General features: G+C 36.1%; 1 protein-coding gene and 1 non-coding gene across 3 annotated transcripts in view; one reads left to right on the top strand and one right to left on the bottom strand.

Annotated features, from left to right (window-relative positions):
• PNPLA8 (patatin like phospholipase domain containing 8) overlaps positions 1-27081 on the bottom strand; it is a 52727-nt gene that overhangs the window by 9236 nt on the left and 16410 nt on the right. The window contains exons 4-7 of one of the 2 annotated variants that reach the window (XM_065883952.1): positions 21334-21428; positions 18329-18500; positions 7685-7742; positions 5420-5614 (exon numbers count right to left, since the gene is read on the bottom strand). In XM_065883952.1, coding sequence (XP_065740024.1) covers positions 5420-5614; positions 7685-7742; positions 18329-18500; positions 21334-21428 — 520 coding nt within the window. The remainder of the gene's footprint in view (positions 1-5419; positions 5615-7684; positions 7743-18328; positions 18501-21333; positions 21429-27081) is intronic. The other variant, XM_065883953.1, reaches the window with a different exon arrangement.
• On the top strand, positions 17510-17639 carry LOC136128631 (small nucleolar RNA SNORA11). The gene has a single exon (XR_010656221.1). It is a non-coding gene; the product is annotated as a small nucleolar RNA SNORA11 (small nucleolar RNA).

The following is a 27081-nucleotide window of genomic DNA, read 5'->3' as shown; positions in this document are numbered from 1 at the left end:
TTTCCTAAAGGCTTTCCCAAGTACAAATTTTAATTTAATCCTTTCAACTATTTCCTTTGTTCTCAATTAATATGAATGATACCCATCCCATATTTCATTTCTAATTTAGCAAAAAAGTTATTTATTTATTATATTATTTTTATCTTAAATTCTATACTTATACTCTGTGTAACTTCTAATCATCTGGGTATTTTATTTTCTATTATTTTATTTATTTTTAACATCTTCATTGGAGTGTAAATGCTTTACAATGGTGTGTGTTAGTTTCTGCTTTATAACAAAGTGAATCAGCTATACATATACATGCACATATATCCCCATATCTCTTCCCCCTTGCGTCTCCCTCCCGCCCTCCCTATCCCACCCCTCTAGGTGGTCACAAAGCACCAAGCTGCGCTCCCTGTGCTATGCAGCTGCTTCCCACTAGCTATCTATTTTACATTCGGTAGTGTATATACATCCATGCCACTCTCTCACTTCGTCCCAGCTTACCCTTCCCCCTCCCCATGTCCTCAAGTCCATTCTCTACGTCTGCATCATTATTCCTGTCCTGCCCCTAGGTTCTTCAGAACCCTTTTTTTTTAGATTCCATATATATATATATATATATATATATATATATATATATGTTAGCATAAGGTATTTGTTTTTCTCTCATCTAGGTATTTTACACGAAACACTTCTTCATTATTATAAAAGCTATAAAGAAGGATTAGAGAAGACAAAAAGGGGAGAAAAGAAGGGGCAAACAAGGTTTACCAAGAATTGATAATAGTAAAATTAATCCCACATCAAAAGTTGCCAAGTTTTCAATAGTTTTAATAGCTATGCTTCAAATTAAATTCCTGTTCCTTAAACTTTACTTGCTTTCCATCAAAAAAAGTGCAGAAGTTAACATTTTTGGCACTCACTTTAGTCCAGTGGTGAGGCACACCATTCCTTAAGCTCTGTTTAGTCAGCCTACTCTTCTCGTCAGACGCCTCTGCTGTCAGCAAGTCCCTAGGCTAACGTTATGTCTACGGGATCTCCTGAAGCCTTTGCATTCATTACAGTATTCATACTCACAGTTAGTTACTGTGTACTTGGTGTTTGTCAGCCACTGCTCATGCTAGGTGCTGAGGTAAAATAGACTTGAAAAATAAACTTATTAAATAAATTGATACTTATCTTTTAGAAGTACACACACGATTGCATTTTAACTGCAGTACATCATGCATGTACTTAATAGCCTAATATTTAGATACTTTTTATTGCTTTTAATGTATATTTAATCATTTCAAATCATAAATCAGAATTTATACCAGAAAATAACCACTGGGCAACACGAATGCCTCTTGATCATCTCATCTTATTTTTTAGGGTTTAATATTTTTGTTTGTTTTTTGTTTTGTGGTAGGGTTTAACATTTTTATTTTATTTTTTAAGAAACTCTTTTTTTTTTTTTGGCCACGCTGCGCAGCTTGCAGGATCTCAGTTCCCCAACCAGGGACTGAACCTGGACCACGGCAATGAAAGCGCCAAATCTTAACCACTAAACCACCAGGGAACTCCCTATAGGGTTTTTAAAAAATTTGTTTTTTATTATGTTAAAATATATATAATATAAAATTGGTCCTTTTAACCTTTTTTAAGGTTACAAGTCAGTGGCATTAATAACATTCAAAATGTTTTACAATTATCACCACTATTTCCAAAACATTTTTATCACCACAAACAGAGTCTGCAACCATTAAGCAATGACTCCCCAACCTCCCCTCCCCATCCTACTTCTATCCTAATCAACTATTCACTCTTTATACATAAACTCAGAAGACGACTTCTTTGTAGAGCCAATCCTGACAAAATAAATCACATCTTTTACACTACTTCTTAACCCTGTACATATTTTTATTATTGAATTTATCATCTCATTCTGTAACTCTGTTTATATTCTCCTGGTTTGAGCTATTTGAGGGTAAGATCCAGGAAACACAAACAATATGCTAGCAATTATTAAAAACCTTTATATTTTTTATGGTTAACATAGGGCCTGGCACTGAGTAAGCACTCACTACATTTTTGTCCAGTTATAATGAAAATTATTAGTTGTGGCCTGGCACAGGCATAATTTAGCACAGAAAATGCTAGGCAGGCTCTTTCTGCTAAAAACACTCTTTATCTGGAAAGTTTATATGAAATATCATAATTCATTTTATGTTAATGTATTCTGAGTTCTGAACGTAACCTTTTAAAATGTAAATAAAGTCTAAAAGAAATAATATATTAGAATCTGCCACAAGCTAATTTATCAGGATCTTTCTCCAAAGACAGTGAATAAATGATTTAATTTTGGAGGCTGAGATGGAAAAAGATAAGAGAGAAGGGATATGCATATGACCAAACTCATCAGATTGTATATATCAAATATATGTAGTTTTTTTTTTTTATCAATTTTACTTCAAAAAGCTGTTAAAAAGAGAGAAGGGATAATGTTGTGTAAAAAGTATTATTTGATAAATATGATGCTACTTGGATGGGGTAGAGAAATAATACGTTGGAAGCTACTCAAAAAGAATTCTTCCTACTTTCTAATTTCCTAGGACATCTAATAAGCCTTGTAATACCGTAATAACACTCTTCTCTTTACAAAGAAAAATGAAATCTACCCATCTACTGACTCATACCTCTTAATTACTTATAGCAGTGCTTTCAATAACTGTTCAAATAGAATATAAATGTATAATTTATACTTTACCTGATAAATGTATAATTTATACTTTACCTGAAAAAGGATACGAACTTTCATTAAAACGTATGTCAGACATGACAGTTAAAAAGGATTTTAAAAATGAGACTGGAAATACTGAATATAATTATTCTAAGAACTAAGGATAAGAGGATTGTAATAAGTAGCGTATTTTAGTTTTAAACTTCTTGGCAACTTTTGAAGGGTTGGAAAGGAACTCTGCTTGAATGTTTTGTTTAAGCAATTAAGATCATTCACACCTTAGAATACTCTAATCAACCTTTCATGGTGTCTTCAGAGGAGAAAAATATCCCTCTTCCTCAAGTATCCTGAAAAGGATACGCAATAAGAAAAATATTTGCTTAAATAAGGTTTGCTTAGACTCCAGCTTCCTTCTGAATATTCTTAAGTTAGATGTGCCAGTCTTTTTGGAATCAAGTCACTGATTTACATGAACGTATATTCTCTGTATATGTGGTGACATGCATTATTTTTAAATTTTTTACTTATTTTATTTTAATTTATTTATTTTTACTTTTGGCTGTACCACACAACATGTGGGATCTTAGTTCCCTGACCAGGGATCGAACCTGCACCTGCTGCAGTGGAAGCATGGAGTCTTAACCACTGGATCGCCAGGGAAGTCCACACTTTTTAATTTTTTTAAATCAAAGTATAGTTCATTTATAATATCATGTTAGTTTCAGGTATACAGCACAGCCATTCAGTTTTTTATATATATATATATTCTCCTTCAGATTCTCTTCCCTTATAGGTTATTACAAAATACTGAGTATATTTCCGTGTGTAGTTATATGCTTTAAATAAAATTTATGTAAGAAGTTATTTTAATCTGTAGATCAGCCTAAGTTCAAAGATTATAGTCATCAAAATAAAAATTGCTATGCATGGAAAGGAATATCATTAGCTTATCTGAAATGGAAGAAGAACCACTGAATTACTCTGGTTTGTTATTTGTATTCTACAGGACTGAATTAAACCTTAGAACTACTTCCTCTTAGATAAAGAATAATGAGCAAATGAGATAACTTCTTTGGGAGTCTGGGAACATATGGTCCTGAAATGCAGTAACTTAATTGAGACTTTCACTAGTATTTGGCGAAACTGCAATTTTGTAGCATGACAACCATCTTAAAGTCATAAGTTACAAACCTAAACTATTATATTCCCAAATACACTTATTTCTCCATTTATGACATGGTGAAAATACTATGGAATATGGAGAAACTGTTGTTACAAACAGCAAGATACATATTAAAATAAAATTTTAATTTTGACCAATAAGTCCTGAAATCTATGTCAGAAAGAAACTCTACAGCTAGCACTTTCTGCCCTGAGGGGGTGGGATAAAGCAGACAAAGGCAGGAAGGGGAAGTGCCTTACATAACTCTGCAATGACTGATCTGACCAAGTGGGAAATAGTCTGCATTGACTCCAAAGATGAAAGGAACCCATTTTCATCTCCTAACTACTAAGATTATGACATTACTTCTGGTAAGACAGAAAGAAAATGGGATAGCTGAAAATGGGATAACATTTAAAAATATATCTAAGCTGTTACATAAAATTATAGGAGAAATTAAAATTGATAACCACATTTTAGTTATTATAATATTGACACATGTAAATTAAAATTATATAGTCGATATGTAGTTTATATAGCAGATCTGTGAGCTTTTGAACATCTAAAAATCCTTGGCAAAATATGTTTTCTTCTCAACATATATGTGAATACCAAGTGCATACCAGTGAGTGGAGAGGAGTTAAGGTTATTGACTCCATCAAAGGAGAATGCAGTGGGAGAGCATATAAAAAATTAAGCATATGTTAAAAACATATATTTTGGAAGTATCAGCTCAAAAGCTCTGTTGACTTTTATCATTTAGTATAAGTTATGAGTTCAGATTTCCAAAAATAGTGGAAAAACTTGACAAGGAAAAAATTTATGATAAATAAATGAGTCTATGTCAGAGAAAGTATACATCATTCAACATCATAGAAATAATGTTCAACTTAACAGATCATTTAGCCATAAATTTTAAAACAGTGTAATTATAGATAGCATCCTAACTCTGTCACTTAACAGCTGCAACCCTAGTCCAGTTACTTAGCTTTTCTTAAGACTCCAATTTCTCATCTGCAAAATGGAAATCACTCTATCTGCCTCATAAGCAGTGAGGATTGTATGAGGAGATGCACACAAAGGACTACATAGGTGTCTGGCACCTAGCTAACCTAATGAGTGTTTACTCTTATTATTTTATTACATCATCTCCTTCCAACTACGTCCACCAAAACTGTCAAACAGACGGCATCCTGCATTTTCAGTGACTGTGTTTCACTTTTAATTTTTATTACATTTGGAAAGCCAAGCATACATACTACTTCATTTTCCTATCATATTAAAATTATCATAACTGGCCATGAATCACATTACAGAAGATACAAATAAATCTTTCCTAAAATATGCTCTCAAGCCAGAAGGCTTGTTAATTTAAGAAAAACAAACAAGAAGTACAACTATCTTGTACTGCACGCACATCTTTTGCCACGTGGAGACACGAGGAAAGTCTCCTTGGTTGATCCCTCTGTAAGTTCAGGTGACATTTAATAAGTGCTGACTCTTTTTAATTATGTAAAGTTTTAGAAGATAAACCACATTAGTCAACTTACCTGATGAAGATCATTTCCCAACACATACTCTGCAAAGTAGCCGGGAGCAGCAGATGAGGCTCTAATGGCCTGCCACATTTTATACTGACAGCCTCCCAAATAGTGAGAGTTGACTCCAGGAAAATGTCCATAGTTTCTGAACACAAAGGCTTTTGGCGTTATCCCTCTGTTCACTAGGGTACTTACTGCCGCTACCTAGTAAATTAAAAAGTGAACGCACTTTAAGCAGCAATATTTGGGAACTGTAAAAATTCAATATTATTTAGTAGTATGAACAATCTACAACTCCACCCATCAAGATAAATGTATAACTAACTATAATATTAATCAAAGGGAAGCAGATCCTTTAAAATAGGTATTTCTTTACAGGAAAATAGATACAAGGGCTGAGACAATTTTGAGAAATGCATTATAAGAGAACAAAAATAAAAGATATTTTTTGACTACATGATTTGAATAGCTATTGAAAAAGACATTGAAGAAAGCATCAATTTGCAGACCTTTATATAATAATTGATACTGCAGTAGTAGCAATGAATAAAAACTACTTAAAGATGAATAAATATACTATTTTCATATCATTTATAAGTTAGCCATTGTTTCTGTGCTCTTTGAAAGCATTATGACTTTAGTAACTGAAACTCTGACACTAAACAAACTCGCAAGGCTTTCTGATTGTAGTTAGTAAGCGGTAGCTGGACAATTTTTTATTGAAAAAAACAACGTTTATCACCCAGGGTCTCCGATTCTCAGTGTCAGCTGAATTTATGTAAAATGTGATGTACCCTAATGATCTGCAATATAAACTTAAGAGGCTGAAAGGTAACGGCGAGGGCTAGATTGTTAGGTCTCCGTGCCAAGCCCTGCCAGGGGCCTGTGTGCTTTGCTATTTTATAAACCAAAAGTCACATTCCAAGTTCGTGTGAGTGACCCAAGTGTGTCTCTAGGCCACTGTGGACAAGAGCTGGCCCTACACTAAAATCCAGAGGGTCTTTCCATTAATTGGTATACAGGCAGGCTCGATTAAGAAACGTGTCAATGGCTGCCTCATTTATCATGAGTGAATTATTTTTTGAGATTTCTGCAGTTCCCCCACACCCACTCTATTCTTTTTTTTTTAAGTTGGCAATTCTCACAATTTAAGAACAAATAAACAAGAAGCCCTGAAGATACAAGAGAATAAACAAGAGGTGTAGTGTGCATCTTAGGGTCCTCCCCAATGAGCTAGTGCATTTCATTATGGCCTCGCGTGGTCTGATGGAGCTACCCCTCCAGCCTCACTGCACACGCTGCCCTAGGATCCTTAGGCTCCAGCCTTCAAGAACTCTTTCAGGGCCTGCATTTCTCCATGGCTCCTTCTGTACACACGGTTCCCTTTGCCAGGAACACTCATCAGCCTTCACACTAAGACCGCAAAGCCCATTTCCAAAGAGCAGTCTCCCTCACGTCTCTGTAAATATATGCTTTCAGAGAACTGTTTTTGTGCTCCATAGCACTTATCTTGGGAAAACTGTATCTCATTTGTGTGATCATTCGATTAATGCTTACTTTGCCCTACTGGACCGTAAACTCCATGTCTGCGTTCACTCACTAACGTATCCAAAGTCCCTAGCATTATGCTGGCACATGGGGTAACATAATTAATATCTAAAGAATGAATAAAAATATGTGTAAGCAAGAGTGAAAGAGCAATAGAGGGAGCTGTATTTGATTTTTTCTGGTTACAGCTTGTCATCCAAGAATAAACACAACCTGCATGGGATTTCTGCGTACATAAACCCTTATTCCTTAATCAAATAATGAATTTTATTAAAGAACACAAAACTCAAGCAATACTCAGGTCACTGGGTTTCAAACAAAGTAAATAAAAGGAGAAGCCGAACTGAGACTGATTCTAGTGACATTAACATTTAAAAAACTGGGATTCCATTTGTATATTAATTTAATATTTATCTAAGAGGCACATAAAGTTTCTTTAAAAAAATCTGGGAGGAAATGCCACAATTTTCCTTAAATACCTAGATTTGATTAACCCTATAATAAAATAATTCTTTATCTTTAGTCCCAGTTTTCCATGTTCTTAAACTTTCGTTATACTTTTACTTGATATAGAAAAGGTCCAATGATCACATTCTGTACGTTCACAGAATGAGCCAATATATAAGGAATCAACATAATCTACTAAAAGAGCTTCCTTCATAATAAATCTGTTCATCTGACCTTCAATTCCAATTACGTGTTATATTTAGGAGACTCTAAACTTACCTTAGGGCACATGGGGTTTCTTGCTGTTTCAATCATTAGTGAAGATCCCATTCTATCCCTTTATTAAAGGAGAAGAATTAAAGTATATCAATTTTATTTCCCAACATCAGTGAACATACACTACGCAATTACTGTTGGCTCATGGCTTGTCAAAACCATGCAGGACATAAAAGTAGTATAAGAGTCTCCTCTAGGAAGCTTATAATCCAACTAATGCACATTAAACAATATATAGCTTTCCATTAACCTCTGATTCAAACTGCAAGTATGTACAATTCTGAGGGGGGCAATCAATATAGGCTGCAGTATCTGGAAAAGATGCACAGAGGTGTAGCTTAAGAAGAACACCAACGATGGCAAGAAAACACATTAAAAACCAGGACATATCCAGAGTAAAGGCACAGAGGCAGAACAACTTGATGTTTTCGGGGTCCTCCTGACAGGAAGGAGCTGTGTTGAGATAAGCCTGGCAGACTAGTTGCAGAACAGTCTAAAAACCAGATCAGGACACTCAGACTTCAAACCTGCTTTAGCAATATAGAGCCTATGCCACCCCCCAAAAATGCTTTTTAAATCATCTGAGTTGACACTTGAATTACTGCAACATAACAGAAATTGTCCGTGGGTAGCAATTTTCACAACTCCATTATAAGGTAATTTTATTTCAGTGCAGACTTAAAAATTATGTATTTTACCCCTGTACCGAATACAAAGACTATGTTTTTTGACCAACCTGCCTCAGTAAGGAAAAACATTTTTCTAATGACATTTTTTCAAGTGACACTCATGTTTCACAAATAGAATATTACTGAATTTCACATATTTACAAATTAGGTAGTAATCATTATAAAAGATATGATTAATATCTTTTATAATATATAAAATCATTATATAATAATAAAAAAATAATAATATAAAATCATTATAAAAGATAATAATCATTATTATCTTTTATAAATACAATGTAAAATGCTTTCTAAAACAGACAAGATCTTTGTCTTTCCAAACCTGATCTGTGTGTTTCCTTGGAATGAAGATCAATGCAATTTTATTCTCCTAAGGGTCTTTTCACTTTATCTTTTCATAGAAATCTTGCTGTAAAATTGGGACAGAGATACTGTCACACTTTCACACTTAAAGCAAAGTTGCTTAAGCTGCTTTCACACTTAAAGCAAAGTTCACATTTATTTTTTGTTTAAACCTTGATTTTATAAAAAGCTAAAATGCTTTAGTGAATTGTTATGAATATAAATGGGAAGAGAAAATCACAAACATTAACTGGTCACTTTAGAGAGATGTCAAAATAAAAAAAAAAAATTCTCAACATTCCCAGATTCTACTGATGCTATAATTAAAAACAGCATCCCTACTCCCTCTTGTGAGAGCACCAGAATCACAAGTAACTGCTGGACAATCATCGACAGGAAGACGCTGGAACTCACCAAAAAAGATACCCCAAATCCAAAGACAAAGGAGAAGCCACAGTGAGACGGTAGGAGGGGCACAATCACAGCAAAATCAAATCCCGTAACTGCTGGGTGGGTGACTCACAGACTGGAGAACACTTATACCACAGAAGTACACCTACTGGAGTGAACGTTGTGAGCCCCACATCAGGCTTCCCAACCTGGGGGTCCATCAATGGGAGGAAGAATTCCCAGAGAATCAGACTTTGAAGGCTAGTGGGATTTGACTGCAGGACTTCGACAGGACTGGGGGAAACAGAGACTCCACTCTTGGACGGCACACACAAAGTAGTGTGCACATCGGGACCCAGGAGAAGGAGCAGTGACCCCAGGGGAGACTGAACCAGACCTACCTGCTAGTGTTGGAGGGTCTCCTGCAGAGGTAGGGGGTGGCTGTGGCTCACTGTGGGGACAAGGACACTGGCAGCAGAAGTTCTGGGAAGTACTCCTTGGAGTGAGCTCTCCCAGAGTCCACCATTAGCCCCACCAAAGAGCCTGGATAGGCTCCAGTGTTGGGTGCCCCCAGGCCAAACAACCAATAGGAAGGGAGCCCAGCCCCACCCATCATGAGACAAGCAGATTACAGTTTTACTGAGCTCTGCCCACCAGAGCAACAGCCAGCTCCACCCACCATCAGTCTCTCCTATCACAAAACATGCCCAAGCCTCTTAGAAAGCCTCATCCACCAGAGGGCAGAGGGCAAGAAGAACTACAATCCTGCAGCCTGTGGAACAAAAACCACATTCACAGAAAGAGACACAAGATGAAAAGCCAGAGGGCTATGTACCAGATGAAGGAAAAAGATAAAACCCCAGAAGAACAACTAAATGAAGTGGAGATAGGCAACCTCCCAGAAAAAGAATTCAGAATAACGATAGTGAAGATGATCCAGGACCTCGGAAAAAGAATGGAGGCAAAGATTGAGAAGATGCAAGAAATGTTTAACAAAGACCTAGAAGAATTAAAGAACAAACAAACAGAGATGAACAATACAGTAACTGAAATGAAAAATACACTAGAGGGAATCAATAGCAGAATAACTAAGGCAGAAGAATGGAGAAGTGACCTGGAAGACTGAATCGTGGAATTTACTGCTGCAGAACAGAATAAAGAAAAGGAATGAAAAGAAATGAAGACAGCATAAGAGACCCCTGGGACAACATTAAACGCAACAACATTCGCATTATACGGGTCCCAGAAGGAGAAGAGAGAGAGAAAGGACCCGAGAAAATATCTGAAGAGATTATAGTCGACAACTTCCCTAACATGGGAAAGGAAAGAGCCACCCAAGTCCAGGAAGCACAGAGAGTCCCATACAGGCTAAACCCAAGGAGAAACATGCTGAAACACACATAGTAATCAAATTGGCAAAAACTAAGGACAAAGAAAAATTACTAAAAGCAGCAAGGGAAAAACGACAAAGAACACATAAGAGAACTCCCATAAGGTAAACAGCTGATTTCTCAGCAGAAACTCTACAAGCCAGAAGGGAGTGGCATGATATATTTAAAGTGATGAAAGAAAAGAACCTACAACCAAGATTACTCTAACCAGCAAGGGTCTCATTCAGATTCAGTGCAGAAATCAAAAGCTTTACAGACAAGCAAAGGCTACGAAAATTCAGCACCACTAAACCAGCTCTACAACAAAGGCTAAAGGAACTTCTCTAAGTGGGAAACACGAGCAAAGAAAAGGACCTACAAAAACAAACTCAAAACAATTAAGGAAACGGTAATAGGAACATACATATCAATAATTACCTTAAACGTGAATGGATTAAATGCTCCAACCAGAAGACACAGGCTTCCTCAATGGATACAAAAACAAGACCCATCTACATTCTGTCTATAAGAGACCCACTTAAGACCTAGGGACACATACAGACTGAAAGTGAGGGGACAGAAAAAGATATTCCATGCAAATGAAAATAAAAAGAAATTGAGAGTAGCAATACTCATATCAGATAAAATAGGCTTTAAAATAAAGAATGTTACAAGAGACATGGAAGGACACTACATAATGATCAAGGGATCAATCCAAGAAGAAGATATAACAATTATAAATATATATGTAGCCAACATAGGAGCACCTCAATACATAAGGCAACTGCAAACGGCTATAAAAGAGGAAATCGACAGCAACACAATAATAGTGGGGGACTCTAACACCCTACTTACACCAATGGACAGATCATCCAAACAGAAAATTAATAAGGAAACACAAGCTTTAAATGACACAACAGACCAGATAGATTTAATTGATATTTATAGGACATTCCATCTAAAAACAGCAGATTACACTTTCTTCTCAAGTGCACATGGAACAATCTCCAGGACAGATCACAACTTGGGTCACAAATCAAGCCTCAGTAAATGTAAGAAAACTGAAATCATATCAAGCATCTTTTCTGACCACAACACTATGAAATTAGAAAACAATTACAGGGAAAAAAGTGTAAAGAAACAAACACACGGAGGCTAAACAATACGTTACTAAATAGCCAAGAGATCACTGAAGAAATCTAAGAGGAAATCAAAAAATACCTAGAGACAAATTACAACGAACATACAACAATCCAAAACCTATGGAATGCAGCAAAAGCACTTCTAAGAGGGAAGTTTAGAGCAATACCAGCCTACCTCAAGAAGCAAGAAAAATCTCAAATAAACAATCTAATCTTATACCTAAAGGAACTAGAGAAAGAAGAACAAACAAAACCCAAAGTTAGTAGAAGAAAAGAAATCATAAAGATCAGAGCAGAAGTAAATGAAATAGAAACAAATAAAACAATAGCAAAGGTCAATAAACCTAAAAGCTGGTTCTTTGAGAAGATAAACAAAATTGATAAACCATTAGCCAGACTCATCAAGAAAAAGAGGCAGAGGACTCAAATCAATAAAATGAAAAAGGGGAAGTTACAACAGACACAGCAGAAATACAAAGCATCCTGAGACACTACTACAAGCAACTCTATGCCAATAAAATGGACAACCTGGAAGAAATGGACAAATTCTTAGAAAGGTATAACCTTCCAAGACTGAATCAGGAAAAAACAGAAAATATTAAGACCAATCACAAGTAAAGAAATTGAAACTGTGATTAAAAATCTTCCAACAAACAAAAGTCCAGGACCAGATGGCTTCACAGGTGAATTCTATCAAACATTTAGAGAAGTGCTAACACCCATTCTTCTCAAACTCTTCCAAAAAATTGCAGGGGAGGGAACACTGCCAAACTCACTCTGTGACCATCATCACCCTGATACCAAAACCAGACAAAGATACTACAAAAAAAGGAAATTACAGACCAGTATCACTGATGAATATAGATGCAAAAATCCTGAACAAAACACTAGCAAACAGAATCCAACAACACATTAAAAGGATCATACACCATGATCAATTAGGATTTATCCCAGGGGTGCAAGGATTCTTCAATATACGCAAATCAATCAATGTGATACACCATATTAACAAAATGAAGAACCAAAACCACATGATCATCTCAACAGACGCAGAAAAAGCTTCTGACAAAATTCAACACCCGTTTACAATAAAAACTCTCCAGAAAATGGGCATAGAGGGAACCTACCTCAACATAATAAAGGCTGTATACAACAAACCCACAGCAAACATCATTCTCAATGGTGAAAAACTGAAAGCATTTCCTCTAAGATCAGGAACAAGACAAGGATGTCCACTCTCACCACTATTATTCAACAGTTTTGGAAGTCCTAGCCACAGCAATCAGAGAAGAAAAAGACACAAAAGGAATACAAATTGGAAAAGAAGTAACACTGTCACTGTTTGCAGATGACATGATACTATACATAGAGAATCCTAAAGATGCCACCAGAAAACTACTAGAGCTAATCAATGAATTTGGTAACGCTGCAGGATACAAAATTAATGCACAGAAATATCCTGCATTCCTACACACTAATCACAAAAAGTCTGAAAGAGAAATTGAGGAAACACTCCCATTTACCATTGCAAAAAAAAGAATAAAATACCTAGGAATAAACCTACCTAAGGAGGTAAAAGACCTGTATGCAGAAAACTGTAAGACACTGATGAAAGAAATTAAAGATGATACAGATGGAGAGATATACCATGTTCTTCGATTGGAAGAATCAATATTGTGAAAATGACTACACTACCCAAAGCAATCTACAGATTCAATGCAATCCCTATCAAATTACCAATGGCATTTTTTTACAGAACTAGAACAAAAAATCTTAAAATGTGTATGGAGACACAAAAGACCATGAATACACAAAGCGGTCTTGAGGGAAAAAAACAGAGCTGAAGGAATGAGACTCCCTGACTTCAGACTATACTACAAAGCTACAGTGATCAAGACAATATTGTACTGGCACAAAAACAGAATTGCAGATCACTGGAACAGGATAGAAAGCCCAGAGATAAACCCACTCACCTATGGTCAACTAATCTATGACAAAGGAGGGAAGGATATACAATGGAGAAAAGACAGTGTCATTAATAAGTGGTGCTAGGAAAACTGGAGAGCTACATGTAAAAGAATTAAATTAGAACACTCCCTAACACCATACACAAAAATAAACTCAAAATGGATTAGAGACTTAAAGGTAAGACTGGACACTATAAAACTCTTAGAGGAAAACATAGGCAGAACACTCTCTGACATAAATCACAGCAGGATCTTTTTTGATCCACCTCCTAGAGTAATGGAAATAAAAACAAAAATAAACAAATGGGACCTAATGAAACTTCAAAGCTTTTGCACAGCAAAGGAAACTACAAACAAAACGAAAAGACAACCCTCAGAATGGGAGAAAATATTTGCAAAGAAATCAACGGACAAAGGATTAATCTCCAAAATATATGAACAGTTCATGCAGCTCAATATTAAAGAAACAAACAACACAATCCAAAAATGGGCAGAAGACCTAAATAGACATTTCACCAAAGAAGACATACAGATATCCAAGAAGCACATGAAAAGCTGCTCAACATCACTAATTATTAGAGAAATGCAAATCAAAACTACAATGAGATATCACCTCACACCAGTTAGAAAGGGCATCATCAGAAAATCTATTAAAAGAAAATGCTGGAGAGGGTGTGGAGAAAAGGGAACCCTCTTGCACTGTTTTGGGGAATATAAATTGATACAGCCACTATGGAGAACAGTATGGAGGTTCCTTGAAAAACTAAAAATAGAATTACCATATGACGCAGCAATCCCATTAGTGGGCATAAACCCAGAGAAAACCATAATTCAAAAAGGTACATGCACCCGAATGTTTACTGCAGCACTATTTACAACAGCCAGGACACGGAAGCAACCTAAATGCCCATCGACAGACGAATGGATAAAGAAGATGTGGTACATATATACAATGGAATATTACTCAGCCCTAAAAAGGAATGAAGTTTGGTCATTTGTAGAGACATGGATAGACACAGAGACTGTCATACAGAGTGAAGTAAGTCATAAAGAGTAAAACAAATATTGTATATTAACGTATGTGGAACCTAGAAAAATGGTACAGATGAACTGGTCTGCAGGGCAGAAATTGAGACACAGATGTAGAGAACAAATGTATGGACACCAAGGGGGGAAAGTGGCAGGGCGGGTAGTGGTGGTGGTGGTGTGATCCATTGGGCGATTGGAATTGACATGTATACACTGATGTGTATAAAATGGATGACTAATAAGAACCCGCTGTCTAAAAAAAATAAATAAAATAAAATTCAAAAAAAAAGAATAAAGCTACTATAATCATCAAAAAAAAGCATCCCTATAATAACACAAAATCATTACCACAGGAAAAAATATAAAAATGTTCTCAATAAACAATGAAAGAAAAAAATGACAATAAAGGCCAGGGAGTGGGCATGGTAAAGCATAACAACAAGGCCCCCACTGAATCACACTTGCTGATTTCCATACCCTTGTATACAGTCCCTTTCCACACAGACCCTGGGTTTGAGTGGCTTTGGTCAATGGGACATCAGCAAATATGCCACTAAACTGAGGCTTGGTTAAGTTGTCATGCACTGAGGCTGGCCCTAACTGGAACCCTGAGACCACCATGATGGGATGAAGCCCAGGACAAGAGAGACCAGCTGTCCCAGCCATCTCAGCTGAGCTGCCTGCTGGCTGCCAGTAACCATGAGTGAGTTTATACAAGACCAGAAGAAATGTACAGTCAAACCACAGAATCATGAGACTTAATCATGACCGAAAAAAAAAACTTAATTAGGCCTTAGGACTAGAAAATAATATAAAGATTTACCTGATTTCAAGGTAGAAAAGACTTTCTAAATATTAAAGCAAAGTTCAAAATTAAAGGAAAAGATCTGACAAATGAAGACTTCAAACTCCTCCACATTAAAAAAATGTTTTTAACTAAAAAGCACGTTTTCAATATATCAACAAACGGTTAATACATTTATAATATAGTGAGCAATGCCCTGGTAGGAAAATGAGCAAATATTATGCTCTTGAAATTCACACACAAAAAGGAAATAAATAAAAAAACAAAAAATGTTTAAACCCATTAATAACCAAAGTGATGCAAACTGTAAACACCAGTTTTTAAATCTCTCAAACTGAAAAAGTTCTAAAAATTAAAATGTTTGGTGTTCATAAGTATTTCATGAAATGGAAACACAAACTGATGTTGGTGGGTCAGCTGGGACAACTGTGTGGAAGAACAATTCAGGTATATACATCTATCTATCTATCTAAAAAATGATTTCTTAAAACATATATACTTTCTGACCCAAAATTTCACTCAAGAAGTTTACCTTAAATATATAACCAGAGACTTAAGTAGAGATGTAAGATATCCACCTAAACTTTACTTTGAATGGGAAAAATATCTGAAATATCCTCTTTTCCCACTAGGGAATTTGTTAAATAAAAAACAGTACATCCATAAAATGGATAGCGAACAACCATTAAAACACGTCTCAAGGGACTTCCCTCGTGGTGCAGTGGTTAAGACTCCGTGCTCCCAATGCAGGGGGCCCAGGTTTGATCCCTGGTCAGGGAACTAGATCCCACATGCATGCTGCAACTAAGAGTTTGCATGCCACAACTAAGGAGCCCACCTGCTGCAACTAAGGAGCCCACGTGCTGTGAGTAAAGGAGCCAGAGAGCTGCAACGAAGGAGCCTGCCTGCCGCAACTAAGGAGCCCACCTGCCACAACTAAGACCCGGCGCAACCAAAGAAATTAAAAAAAAAATTATCTCAAAAAATATTTAAGAACATAGGAAACCAATCACAATAAAATGCTAAGTGAAAATGCAAGATACAAAACTACACGTGCATTATCATCCCAATTTTGTGAAGGGGATGAATACAAACACACATTTACAACCTCACATACACATATACTTATTTATCTCCAAGAAATTCCAGAAAAACGTACATCACCATGTTAATAGTGCTTTTGTTCTTGGTAGGATTATAAGCTATTTTCACTGTTTTCTTTATATATTCTCTATTTCCTATATAATGATTATTTTTAAAAGCCATCAACATTGACCTAATAATTATGTTTCTTATAAACTGACCTACTGATACATTCTGAAGTGTGGGCAGAAATGTAAATTTTCCTACCATAGCATTGTTCAGGATCACAAAAAACCAGAAATAACATAAATGTCCCAAATATAAGCGATTAAGAAAATATGGCACTGCAGAATGCAGTGCCGTCTTTTAAAAATTTGTCAAGAAATTATCATAAAGTTGAAAAAGGGGAAAAGGTAGAAAATTATAACTATAATATAATTTCCACCATATGAAACATATATGAAAATGTACATAGTCTAGGAAAAAAAATTAGAAGAAAACATACTGCAAAGTCTACAGCTCTAAAGATTGTGGGTGATTTTAAGTTTCTATTTTATGCTTATATTTTTAGAAAGTGAGTATAACAGCTTTGTAATATTTTGGAAGAAAATGTCTAAAAATTATTAAATCTTTTAGAAGAATATTTGTTAATGACTTGAGAAATACTACTACATCATTTTAAATAAGGCCCTTAAGCACCTGTGGATTTTGGTACTCTTGGAGGTCCTGGCACCAATCCCTCACGGATACCTAGGGCCAAATGTATGTTAAGGAAAAACAACAGGTGCAAACATGTCCTATATACAATATGGTCTCAATTTTTTAAAAGACAATTGCAACTTTTACATGCAAATCTCAAACACGTGAACCCAAGAAAATAGTGAAAAGAATACAATTCACCAGAACAGTAGTTATCTTTAATTAGTGAGATCAATAATTTAGTATTCTTCTTTATATTTTTCTGCATTGTTCAAATATAAATCAAGACATTTTAAAAAAGAATAAGTACATGGGCTATGCTCAGAGCAGGGGGTATGAAGAAATGGCTTCTTTGTTTACAACACACCCGACAGGAATCTGGGTTCATTGTGACAAAGGGCACAAAACTTGTGGCCTTCCTATGAACAAATACCCAACACGTGTCCCCGTGCACCTCCACGTGGCTGCTGGGCAGGACCAATGGGACAGGGCTCAGTACTGGAAGGAAAGCCACAGTATTCAGTGGGGGAGTTTGCCACCTAGAGCCTGTCTGGAGCATGTGTGTGTGACCCATGAGTGGTCTTATAGGCATAAAGACTTTGAACCCCTCTCTTCAAGGAAAAAAGAAAAACAGATTCCAACTATATGCCATTCTGGAAAAGGCAAAACAATGGAGACAATAAAAAGACCAATGGTTGCCAGGAGTTTGGGGGGAGAGGGGAGATGAATACATATAGTACAGAAGTCTTTATGAGCAGTGAAAATACTTTGTATGACATTATAATGATTTTATGTCATCATACTTTTGTCCAAAGCCATAGAACGTGCAACACTATTCATCTTATAAAGTGAACCCTAAGATGAACTAGGGACTTTGGTGATTGTGATGTGTCAGCGCAGTTCAGCCTTGGTTAAAAAAAAAAGTCTTAGAATTAACACTCGGGGTAGACACTTTTGGCAAAAGTTTTGTTTTATTTTTATATATGTATACATATTATATGTGTGTCTGTTGGATTGTGATGTAAAATCTACTTTTTAGATTAAAAAAATTTGCAGGCTACTGTAGTTATACTGGCAAATAAAAGCACAATTTAATCTCAAAAAAATAAAAAAAGAGTAAGTACAACTTACTTAAGAATGTTTTCCCATGTTTGACTGTCATAAAATGCATGGCTCCAACTCATTTTGACTGTTCCAACAATGACATTTTGTGAAAACACATCTGATCCCAGTTTTCGATAAAGTTCCTCACATTCATCCAGGGGCATATGAAACAATCCCAACATGAATGCTAATATAGCACCTGAAAGAAAGAATCCTTAGTTTTTATCAGCCCTGCCATTATAGTACTTATAAGATCTCCTGAGTCACAGACTTGGTTAAAATTCTAGCTTTGATACTTTTTAACTGTGTCACCTGAGACAAACTACTTAACCTCCCAGAGCCCCAATTTTTTTCATCTATAAAATAAGGATAATAACAGTAACTAAAATTTACATGTTTTTATAACACTGGGATAACACACGTAAAAGGCATTACCAGGCCTCAATGAGGATTCAATAAATACTAACCACTGATGATGATGATAATTTAAAAATATATAAAAACGTGCTGTTTTGCATTAAATTAAATAATATATAACTAAGAATTAATAAATTCCTTAGTTTTAGTCAGAGAATACAGTATATTTGACAACTTACCAATTCATTAAAATGATTACTCCTTCAGGTTGGTCCTGGGAACCAATGTAATAAATAAAGAAATTAGGTCTCTGGGACGTCTTTTTAAACAGCTGACTGCATACCCTAGCTGCACTTGATAGGACACACTGCCACCTAGTGTACCTAACTGGCATAGCCCTGAACTAAGGAGGAAAAGGGGAGAAGAACGCTTTAAGTGACAGGGAAGGGCAAAGACCTGTAGAGTATCACTGCTTACATTAAGATAATGAACAAAGTAAAAAGCAGGAAATCACTATTATAATGTATTTAAAATATTTTATGTATTTCATTATTCTTAGTCTTATTCTAGTAAAAGATAAGTCAGCTTGTTTTAAAATACATTGTATGGCATAACGATATGATAGAAATTGTTACTTATCAATTTGCAGAAAATGTTTAACACAAGAAATAACTTGCCAAAAAAAAAATTAAGTTGCTTTTAAGAAGAGCTACTATAAAGATGAACAGATATTAAAAAACTGAATTTTACTGAATGGTTAAGGACATTACCCTTAAGCTAAATATATATTTCTAACTTTATAAAAACTAAATGTGTAGGGACTTCCCTGGTGGTCCAGTGGTTAAGAATCCACCTTCCAATGTAGGGGACGTGTGTTCGATCCCTGGTCAGGGAACAAAGATCCCACATGTTAAGGGCCAACTAAACCTGTGTGCTCTAGAGCCTGTGCGCCACAACTAGAGAGCCTGCACACTGCAGCTACTGAGCCTGCACGCCACAACTAGAGAGAAGCCCGCATGCCACAATGAAGAGCCTGCATGCCGCAACTAAGATCCCACGGGTCGCAACTAAGACCCAACGCAGCCAAAACAAACACTAAATGTGCAAACAAAATTTCTACATTAGAATATACAAAATGGTTAAAAGAAAGGAAAATTATAAGCACTATATTATAAGTTAAGGTTAAAGTAAGCTAGAAGACACAATGGAAAAGATATACTGTGGTAAGTGCAGAAACGTACATATTACATAAACAAATACTGTACTCGGTAGATGAATCTCTGGTTTAAAATTCTCTTCATTGAGCACCCACCTACTAACAATGGTGCCAAAGCAAGAAGTCAGCTTGTAGATATGTTTAAAGGTTTAAATTGCTAGGACCATTCCAAAATTTAACAGAAATGGCCAGGGTAACAGCTTCAGGAAAAAATACCAAGAACACTTGCACTGGGAAAGTCTCTCTCAATTTCTATAGTTATATCAATCGGGGATATACATATTATTTTCCTATCCTGAGAGTCACAAGGCATTTTTTAACATGCTAGACGATCTCAGAAGTCCCTCTGTAAAGAAACCTGCTTTAACGTTCTTTAACCCAACCTTTTCCAAATCTGCTATCATCTTGAGGAATCACTGTTCAGTGGAACATCACAGGAATCACCGATTCCTTATACTTCTGAATTATCCCTACAACTGCTCACATTTAGTTTTCATAATGGAGCATCAATTGACGTGCCCTTTGGGAATATGTCATACTTGACACAGATAACGTAGAGAAATCATTTGATTTTGTTGCTGGTAGTCTTTAGGTCTACTATTATAATTCCAAAGAATGAGAAAAAATAGAAAAGTCTATGAAGATAAACTAATGTAAAGTGAGAAATTATCAGGCCAAATAGTAAAATGTACAGCAGGGATCTGCAATGCTAACAGTCCTTGAGTGTTACCTGGGAGGTAAGCAACAGCTATAGGTACCCTGAGAAGGCTTCATGTACACCCTGGAGGATGCGGGTGATGCATGGGTGAGAGAGTTGATGTAAGAAACAGAAAAACAAAACAAACAGAAAGCAAAACAAAAATTTATCTGTTGGTGAGTCAGTGAAAACTAGAAAATTATTCAGAAGCTATCATATTCTAAGTTGCCAATTTCTTCTACACAAGCATGAACCTAGAATTTTAAATGTACATCAACTAGCAATATTACAAATCTTTTAAAAAACATAGATTCTCACATTTATCCGTTTGCTTTCAAACAACCAGATAAAAAAGGATATAAGAAGCAATTTCCTCACAGAGGGATACCTTTCAAAAGAAAGTAAAATCTTATCCATCCTTAATGTTCTGTTTGTTCAAGCACAATTTGAGCACCTATCACTTTGCTACTTTCCTTCAGGTGACTATACCATAAGGTGATAATTCATAATTTATACTTGTCACTGTGGCTTAGTTAAACCATATTAGAAAAGCATGCTAAAATCTACTTCTGAATATTAACTTATTCCCAATAAACATTTTAAAAAGTTCATTAAGCAAATCAAAGGTCTATTCATCATGAAAACATGAAACTAACATCCATCATTTCAGGAAATGAGCAGGATCTTAAACTGGAGTGCTTAATGTTATTTTTCTTAGTGCACTGCTGGGATGCACCACTTCCACACGATAACAACAATCACCTGTGCTTACACCACAAATGTAATCAAAGAGTTGATGAACTGGCTTCTGAGTAAGTTCAACTAATTTTCGTAGGGTCTGAAGAGCAACCACACCCCTGTAGGAAAAATAAAAGGCAAAAATGAGAATTCTTGTTTTAAGGAAAGTTAAACTATTGAATAAAACAATCTTTGGTTTCCTAGCTTATATGCTAACATGAAAACTAATAATATAAATTATCAGCAGTTAAAACTAATAAAGGTTTCTGGATCACTTTTGAAAATCTATATCTAAATAATGGTATTAAAACCTGTGTCATGGCACCACATTTTGAATTTACACTAGTATCTCTTTAAATAAGACAACAAAGATATGGCAACGTAAAATATTTTATCAAACACTCTAACTGTGGAAATTCCTTCAAACTTCCACTCGCCAGTTTTGGGGTGCCACGTACTGGGTTTCTCCACTTAGCAATGTGGTCGGTTACCTGTGCTTCTATACATTTCATGTATTTTACTAGTCATGCTTTTAAGCTTTCTTTTATTTATTCATTTTTAAAAACTTTCAACTACCGCAAAACAAGGCTTTGCACTAAGAATGTATGCATTTATGTGCTGACTTTGTTCATTTCTGGACTCTTGCCAAAGGGAGCAAGTAGCTTCATGATGGAATGTGAAAGATGAAACAGTCTAGGAGGTGCAGGAGGTGCTGGAAAATCCTTAATACTGGGGGATATACAGACATAATGAAAAGTTCTAATCCCAATACAAGGTGTGGAGCAGAGAACACAGTATTAGGCACCACAAAATAAAATTTAGAGTGTCAAAAATTGTGCTTTGATACTACGAGCACAAAGTTACTAGAAAACATTGTCAAGACGTTTTCATAGAAAACGAAAGATACAGATTTTTTTTTTTTAATTGCCAGAAGTAATGTGGATTTGAAGAGCAGTCAGAGAAGAAAAGATGGCTTATGAGGACAATACACTGTGAATTTAATGTATTTTTAATGTGAGACATGAAGAATTAAAGGTCATGCTAGATAAAACATATTTAACAGTGTGCCCTCCATTATCTTATGAAAAGGAAATAAAACATGCACATGTATATATTCAAACAGAAAAACATATTTTGAAGAAATAAATCAAAATAGTAAAAATGACCTTGGAATTGTGAGCTATGATTGTTTCGTTTGGTTTGTTTTTCTTTATATTTTTCTTTTTTTTTTTCCTCCCAAGTTTCACTTGTATAATCCAGAAGGGAACTATTTTAAAATGCAGTATTTATAAATTAATTCAGGACAAATTTAAAAATAAATATTATTGCTAGGTTGACTCTACATGCTTAACTCTCTACCAGGCTCTCGTAGACAAAAGAAATGTTAAGATATGGGTTCTTTTCTCACGAGCCTTCTTACCTTACTCCTTTCAATACCAATTTCCCATTCCGGCTGCTCTCTCACAGTCTCCTAAACTGGGGTTTCCCAACAGCAAGGCCACGGGCATTTTGGGCCAGGTAATCTTTTGTTGTAGGGACTGTCCTAGGCATTGGAGGATATTTAGCACAACTGTACCCTCCTCACTAAATGTAAGTAGCAATCCCCCAATTGTCACAACTAAAAATGTCTCCAGACAGACAAATATTCTCTAGAGGGCAAAATCACCTCCAGTGGAGAACACTGATCTAACCCCACCTTCATCCTAACCAGCCTCTAGATCTTCCCAAATATCTTCACTCTAATTTCCTCCCTGTATGACTAATAAAACCCCTATTCTATGAAATCAAGTATTACTTATTGATCACAGATCCCTTTTCACTATATAGCTCCCTCCCTCTAAACAGACATTTGAATGTTCTTCCATGTTCTTATTTCAGATCTCTTCTCAACTGTAATTTATTCAAAAACTCATAGCCATGATCACTCTTTAGAGAGTAACAGCACTGTTACTCTCTATCCCTTTACTTTGCTTTACACTTCTTCATAGCACCGATTACGACTCAATAATACATTTTTGTTTTTCTAGTTGTTGTCTCTTAAGGGAAGAGCACAGATGGCAGGGAACTGGAACACAAGCTAGAAGTTTTAGGGGGAAAGGTTCATGAAATGAAGCCAAAGCATCTGACCAACAAATAAGGAACTAGACGAACTAAGACCGAGTAGGAAGCATGGATGGATTGCGATTAGTAAGAAGGGAGCCTAATGGTGAAATTATCTCCTTCTGAGCTTGGCATCTGTGAGAAGATGTAGGGAGTCAGGAGGCTACTGCCATAGGCTCCTTTTCTAACACTCACTTTACTACTAGTTGACTGATACATATGGGTAAGATAAATACAATAAAAGAAAATGAATATTACAGAACTCTGCCAAGATTTTAAGAGAATCATGGTTGATAAACTGTCCTAAACTACCAAAAATGTCTGCAAAGACCAAACTAAAATATAAATACTAGGTCACATTAAAATCAGAGGAAGGGGATTTGCTCATGGCTCCTCATGGTTACAGATCCAGAAATGTAATTCTCTTCTGATCCAGAAGAAACCTATCTTAGCTGGAGAAATAACTGAGAGTCTGCTCATTTTAGCACAACAGTATCCGTGTGACTGACAGGGTCTTGGTGCTCTGGCCAGGTATCAGGCCTGTGCCTCTGAGGTGGGAGAGCCGAGTTCAGGACATTGGTCTGCCGGAGACCTCATAGCTCCATGTAATATCAAATGGCGAAAGCTCTCCCAGAGAGTTCCATCTCAACGCTAAGACCCACCTCCATGTAACAACCAGCAAACTACAGTGCTGGACACCCTACGCCAAACAACTACAAGACAGGAACACAACACCACCCATTAGCAGAGAGGCTGCCTAAAATCATAAAAAGGTCACAGACACCCCAAAACACACCACTGGACGCAGTACTGCCCAGCAGAAAGACAAGACCCAGACATATCCAGCAGAACACAGACACCAGTCCCCTCCACCAGTAAGCCTACACAAGCCACTGAACCAACCTTAGCCACTTGGGGGCAGACACCAAAAACAACAGGAACTACGAACCCACAGCCTGCGAAAAGGGGACCACAAACGCAGAAAGTTAAGCAAAATGAAAAGACACAGAAACACAGAGCAGATGAAGGAGCAAGGTAAAAACCCACCAGACCTAACAAATGAAGAGGAAATGGGCAGTCTACCTAAAAAAGAATTCAGAGTAATGATAGTAAAGATGATCCAAAATCTTGGAAATAGAATGGAGAAAATACAAGAAACGTTTAACAAGGACCTAGAAGAACTAAGGAGCAAACAAACAATGATGAACAACACAATAAATGAAACTAAAAATTCTCTAGAAGGGATCAATAGCAGAATAACTGAGGCAGAAGAACGGATAAGTGACTTGGAAAATACAATAGTGGAAATAACTACTACAGACCAGAATAAAGAAAAAAGAATGAAAAGAACAGAGGACAATCTCAGAGACCTCTGGGATAACATTAAATGCACCAACATTCAAATTACAGGGGTCCCAGAAGAAGAAGAGGAAAAGAAAGGGACTGAGAAAATATCTGAAGAGAGTTGAAAACTTCCCTAATATGGGAAAGGAAACAGTCAATCAAGTCCAGGAAGCACAGAGAGTCCCATACAGGATAAATCCAAGGAGAAACATGCCAAGACACATATTAATCAAACTAATAAAAATTAAATACAAAGAAAAAATATTAAAAGCAGCAAGCAAAAAACACCAAATAACATACAAAGGAATCCCGATAAGGTTAACAGCTGACTTTCAGCAGAAATTCTGCAAGCCAGAAGGGAGTGGCAGGACATATTTAAAGCGATTAAAGGGAAAAACCTACAACCAAGATTACTCTACCCAGCAAGGATCTCATTGAGATTTGATGGAGAAATTAAAACCTTTACAGACAAGCAAAAGCTAAGAGAATTCAGCACCACCAAATCAGCTTTACAACAAACGCTAAAGAAACTTCTGTAGGCAGGAAACACAAGAGAAGGAAAAGACTTACAATAATAAACCCAAAACAATTAACAAAATGGTAACAGGAACATACATATCGATGATTACCTTACATGTAAATGGATTAAATGCTCCAACCAAAAGACACAAGCTGGCTGAATGGATACAAAAACAAGACCCATATATATGCTGTCGACAAGAGACCCACTTCAGACCTATGGACAGATACACACTGAGATTGAGGGATGGAAAAATATATTCCATGCAAATAGAAATCAAAAGAAAGCTGGAGCAGGAATTCTCCTATCAGACAAAATAGACTTTAAAATAAAGACTATAACAAGAGACAAAGAAGAACACTACATAATGATCAAGGGATCACACCAAGAAGAAGATATAACAATGGTAAGTATTTACACACCAAACATAGGAGCATCTCAATACAGCCATAAAAGGGGAAACTGACAGTAACACAATCATGGTAGGGGACTTTAACAACCCACTTTCACCAATGGACAGATCGTCCAAAATGAAAATAAATAAGGAAACACAAGCTTTAAATGATACATTAAACAAGATGGACTTAATGGATACTTATAGGACATTCCATCCAAAACAACAGAATACACTTTCTTCTCAAGTGTTCACAGAACATTCTCCAGGAGAGATCATATCTTGGGTCACAAATCGAGCCATGGTAAATTTAGGAAAACTGAAATCGTATCAAGTATCTTTTCCGACCACAACGCTATGAGACTAGATATCAACTACAGGAAAAAAATCTGTAAAAAATACTAACACATGGAGGCTAAAAAATATACTACTAAATAACCAAGAGATCACTGAAGAAATCAAAGAGGAAATCAAAAAATACCTAGAAACAAACGACAATGAAAACACGACGACCCAAAACCTATGCGATGCAGCAAAAGCAGTTCTAAGAGGGAAGTTTATAGCAATACAATCCCACCTCAGGAAACAAGAAACATCTCAAATAAACAACCTAATCTTACACCTAAAGCAATTAGAGAAAGAAGAACAAAAAAAACCCAAAGTTAGCAGAAGGAAAGAAATTATAAAGATCAGATCAGAAATAAATGAAAATGAAGGAAACAATACCAAAGATCAATAAAACTAAAAGCTAGTTCTTTTAGAAGATGAACAAAATTGATAAACCATTAGCAAGACTCATCAAGAAACAAAGGGAGGAGACTCAAATCAACAGAATTAGAAATGAAAAAGGAGAGTAACAATTGACACTACAGAAATACAAAGGATCCTGAGAGATTACTACAAGCAACTATATGCTAATAAAATGGACAACCTGGAAGAAATGGACAAATTCTTAGAAAAGCATAACCTTCCAAGACTGAACTAGGAATAGTAAATATAAACAACTCTGAAATTGAGACTGTGATTAAAAATCTTCCAACAAACAGACGACCAGGACCAGACGGCTTCACAGGCGAATTCTATCAAACATTTAGAGAAGAGCTAACACCTATCCTTCTCAAACTCTTCCAAAATATAGCAGAGGGAAGAACGCTCCCAAACTCATTCAACGAGGCCACCATCACACTGATACCAAAAGCAGACAAAGATGTCACAAAGAAAGAAAACTACAGGCCAATATCACTAATGAACATAGATGCAAAAATCCTCAACAAACAACTAGCAAACAGAATCCAGCAGCACATTAAAGGGATCATACACCATGATCAAGTGGGGTTTATCCCAGAAATGCAAGGATTCTTCAATATACACAAATCAATCAATGTGATAAACTATATTAACAAACTGAAGGAGA

The sequence above is a fragment of the Phocoena phocoena genome, chromosome 9 (genome assembly GCF_963924675.1).
Source record: "Phocoena phocoena chromosome 9, mPhoPho1.1, whole genome shotgun sequence".
Taxonomy (NCBI): domain Eukaryota; kingdom Metazoa; phylum Chordata; class Mammalia; order Artiodactyla; family Phocoenidae; genus Phocoena; species Phocoena phocoena.
The sequence above is the reverse complement of the archived record's forward strand: the minus strand, read 5'-3'. Positions and strand labels throughout refer to the sequence as shown.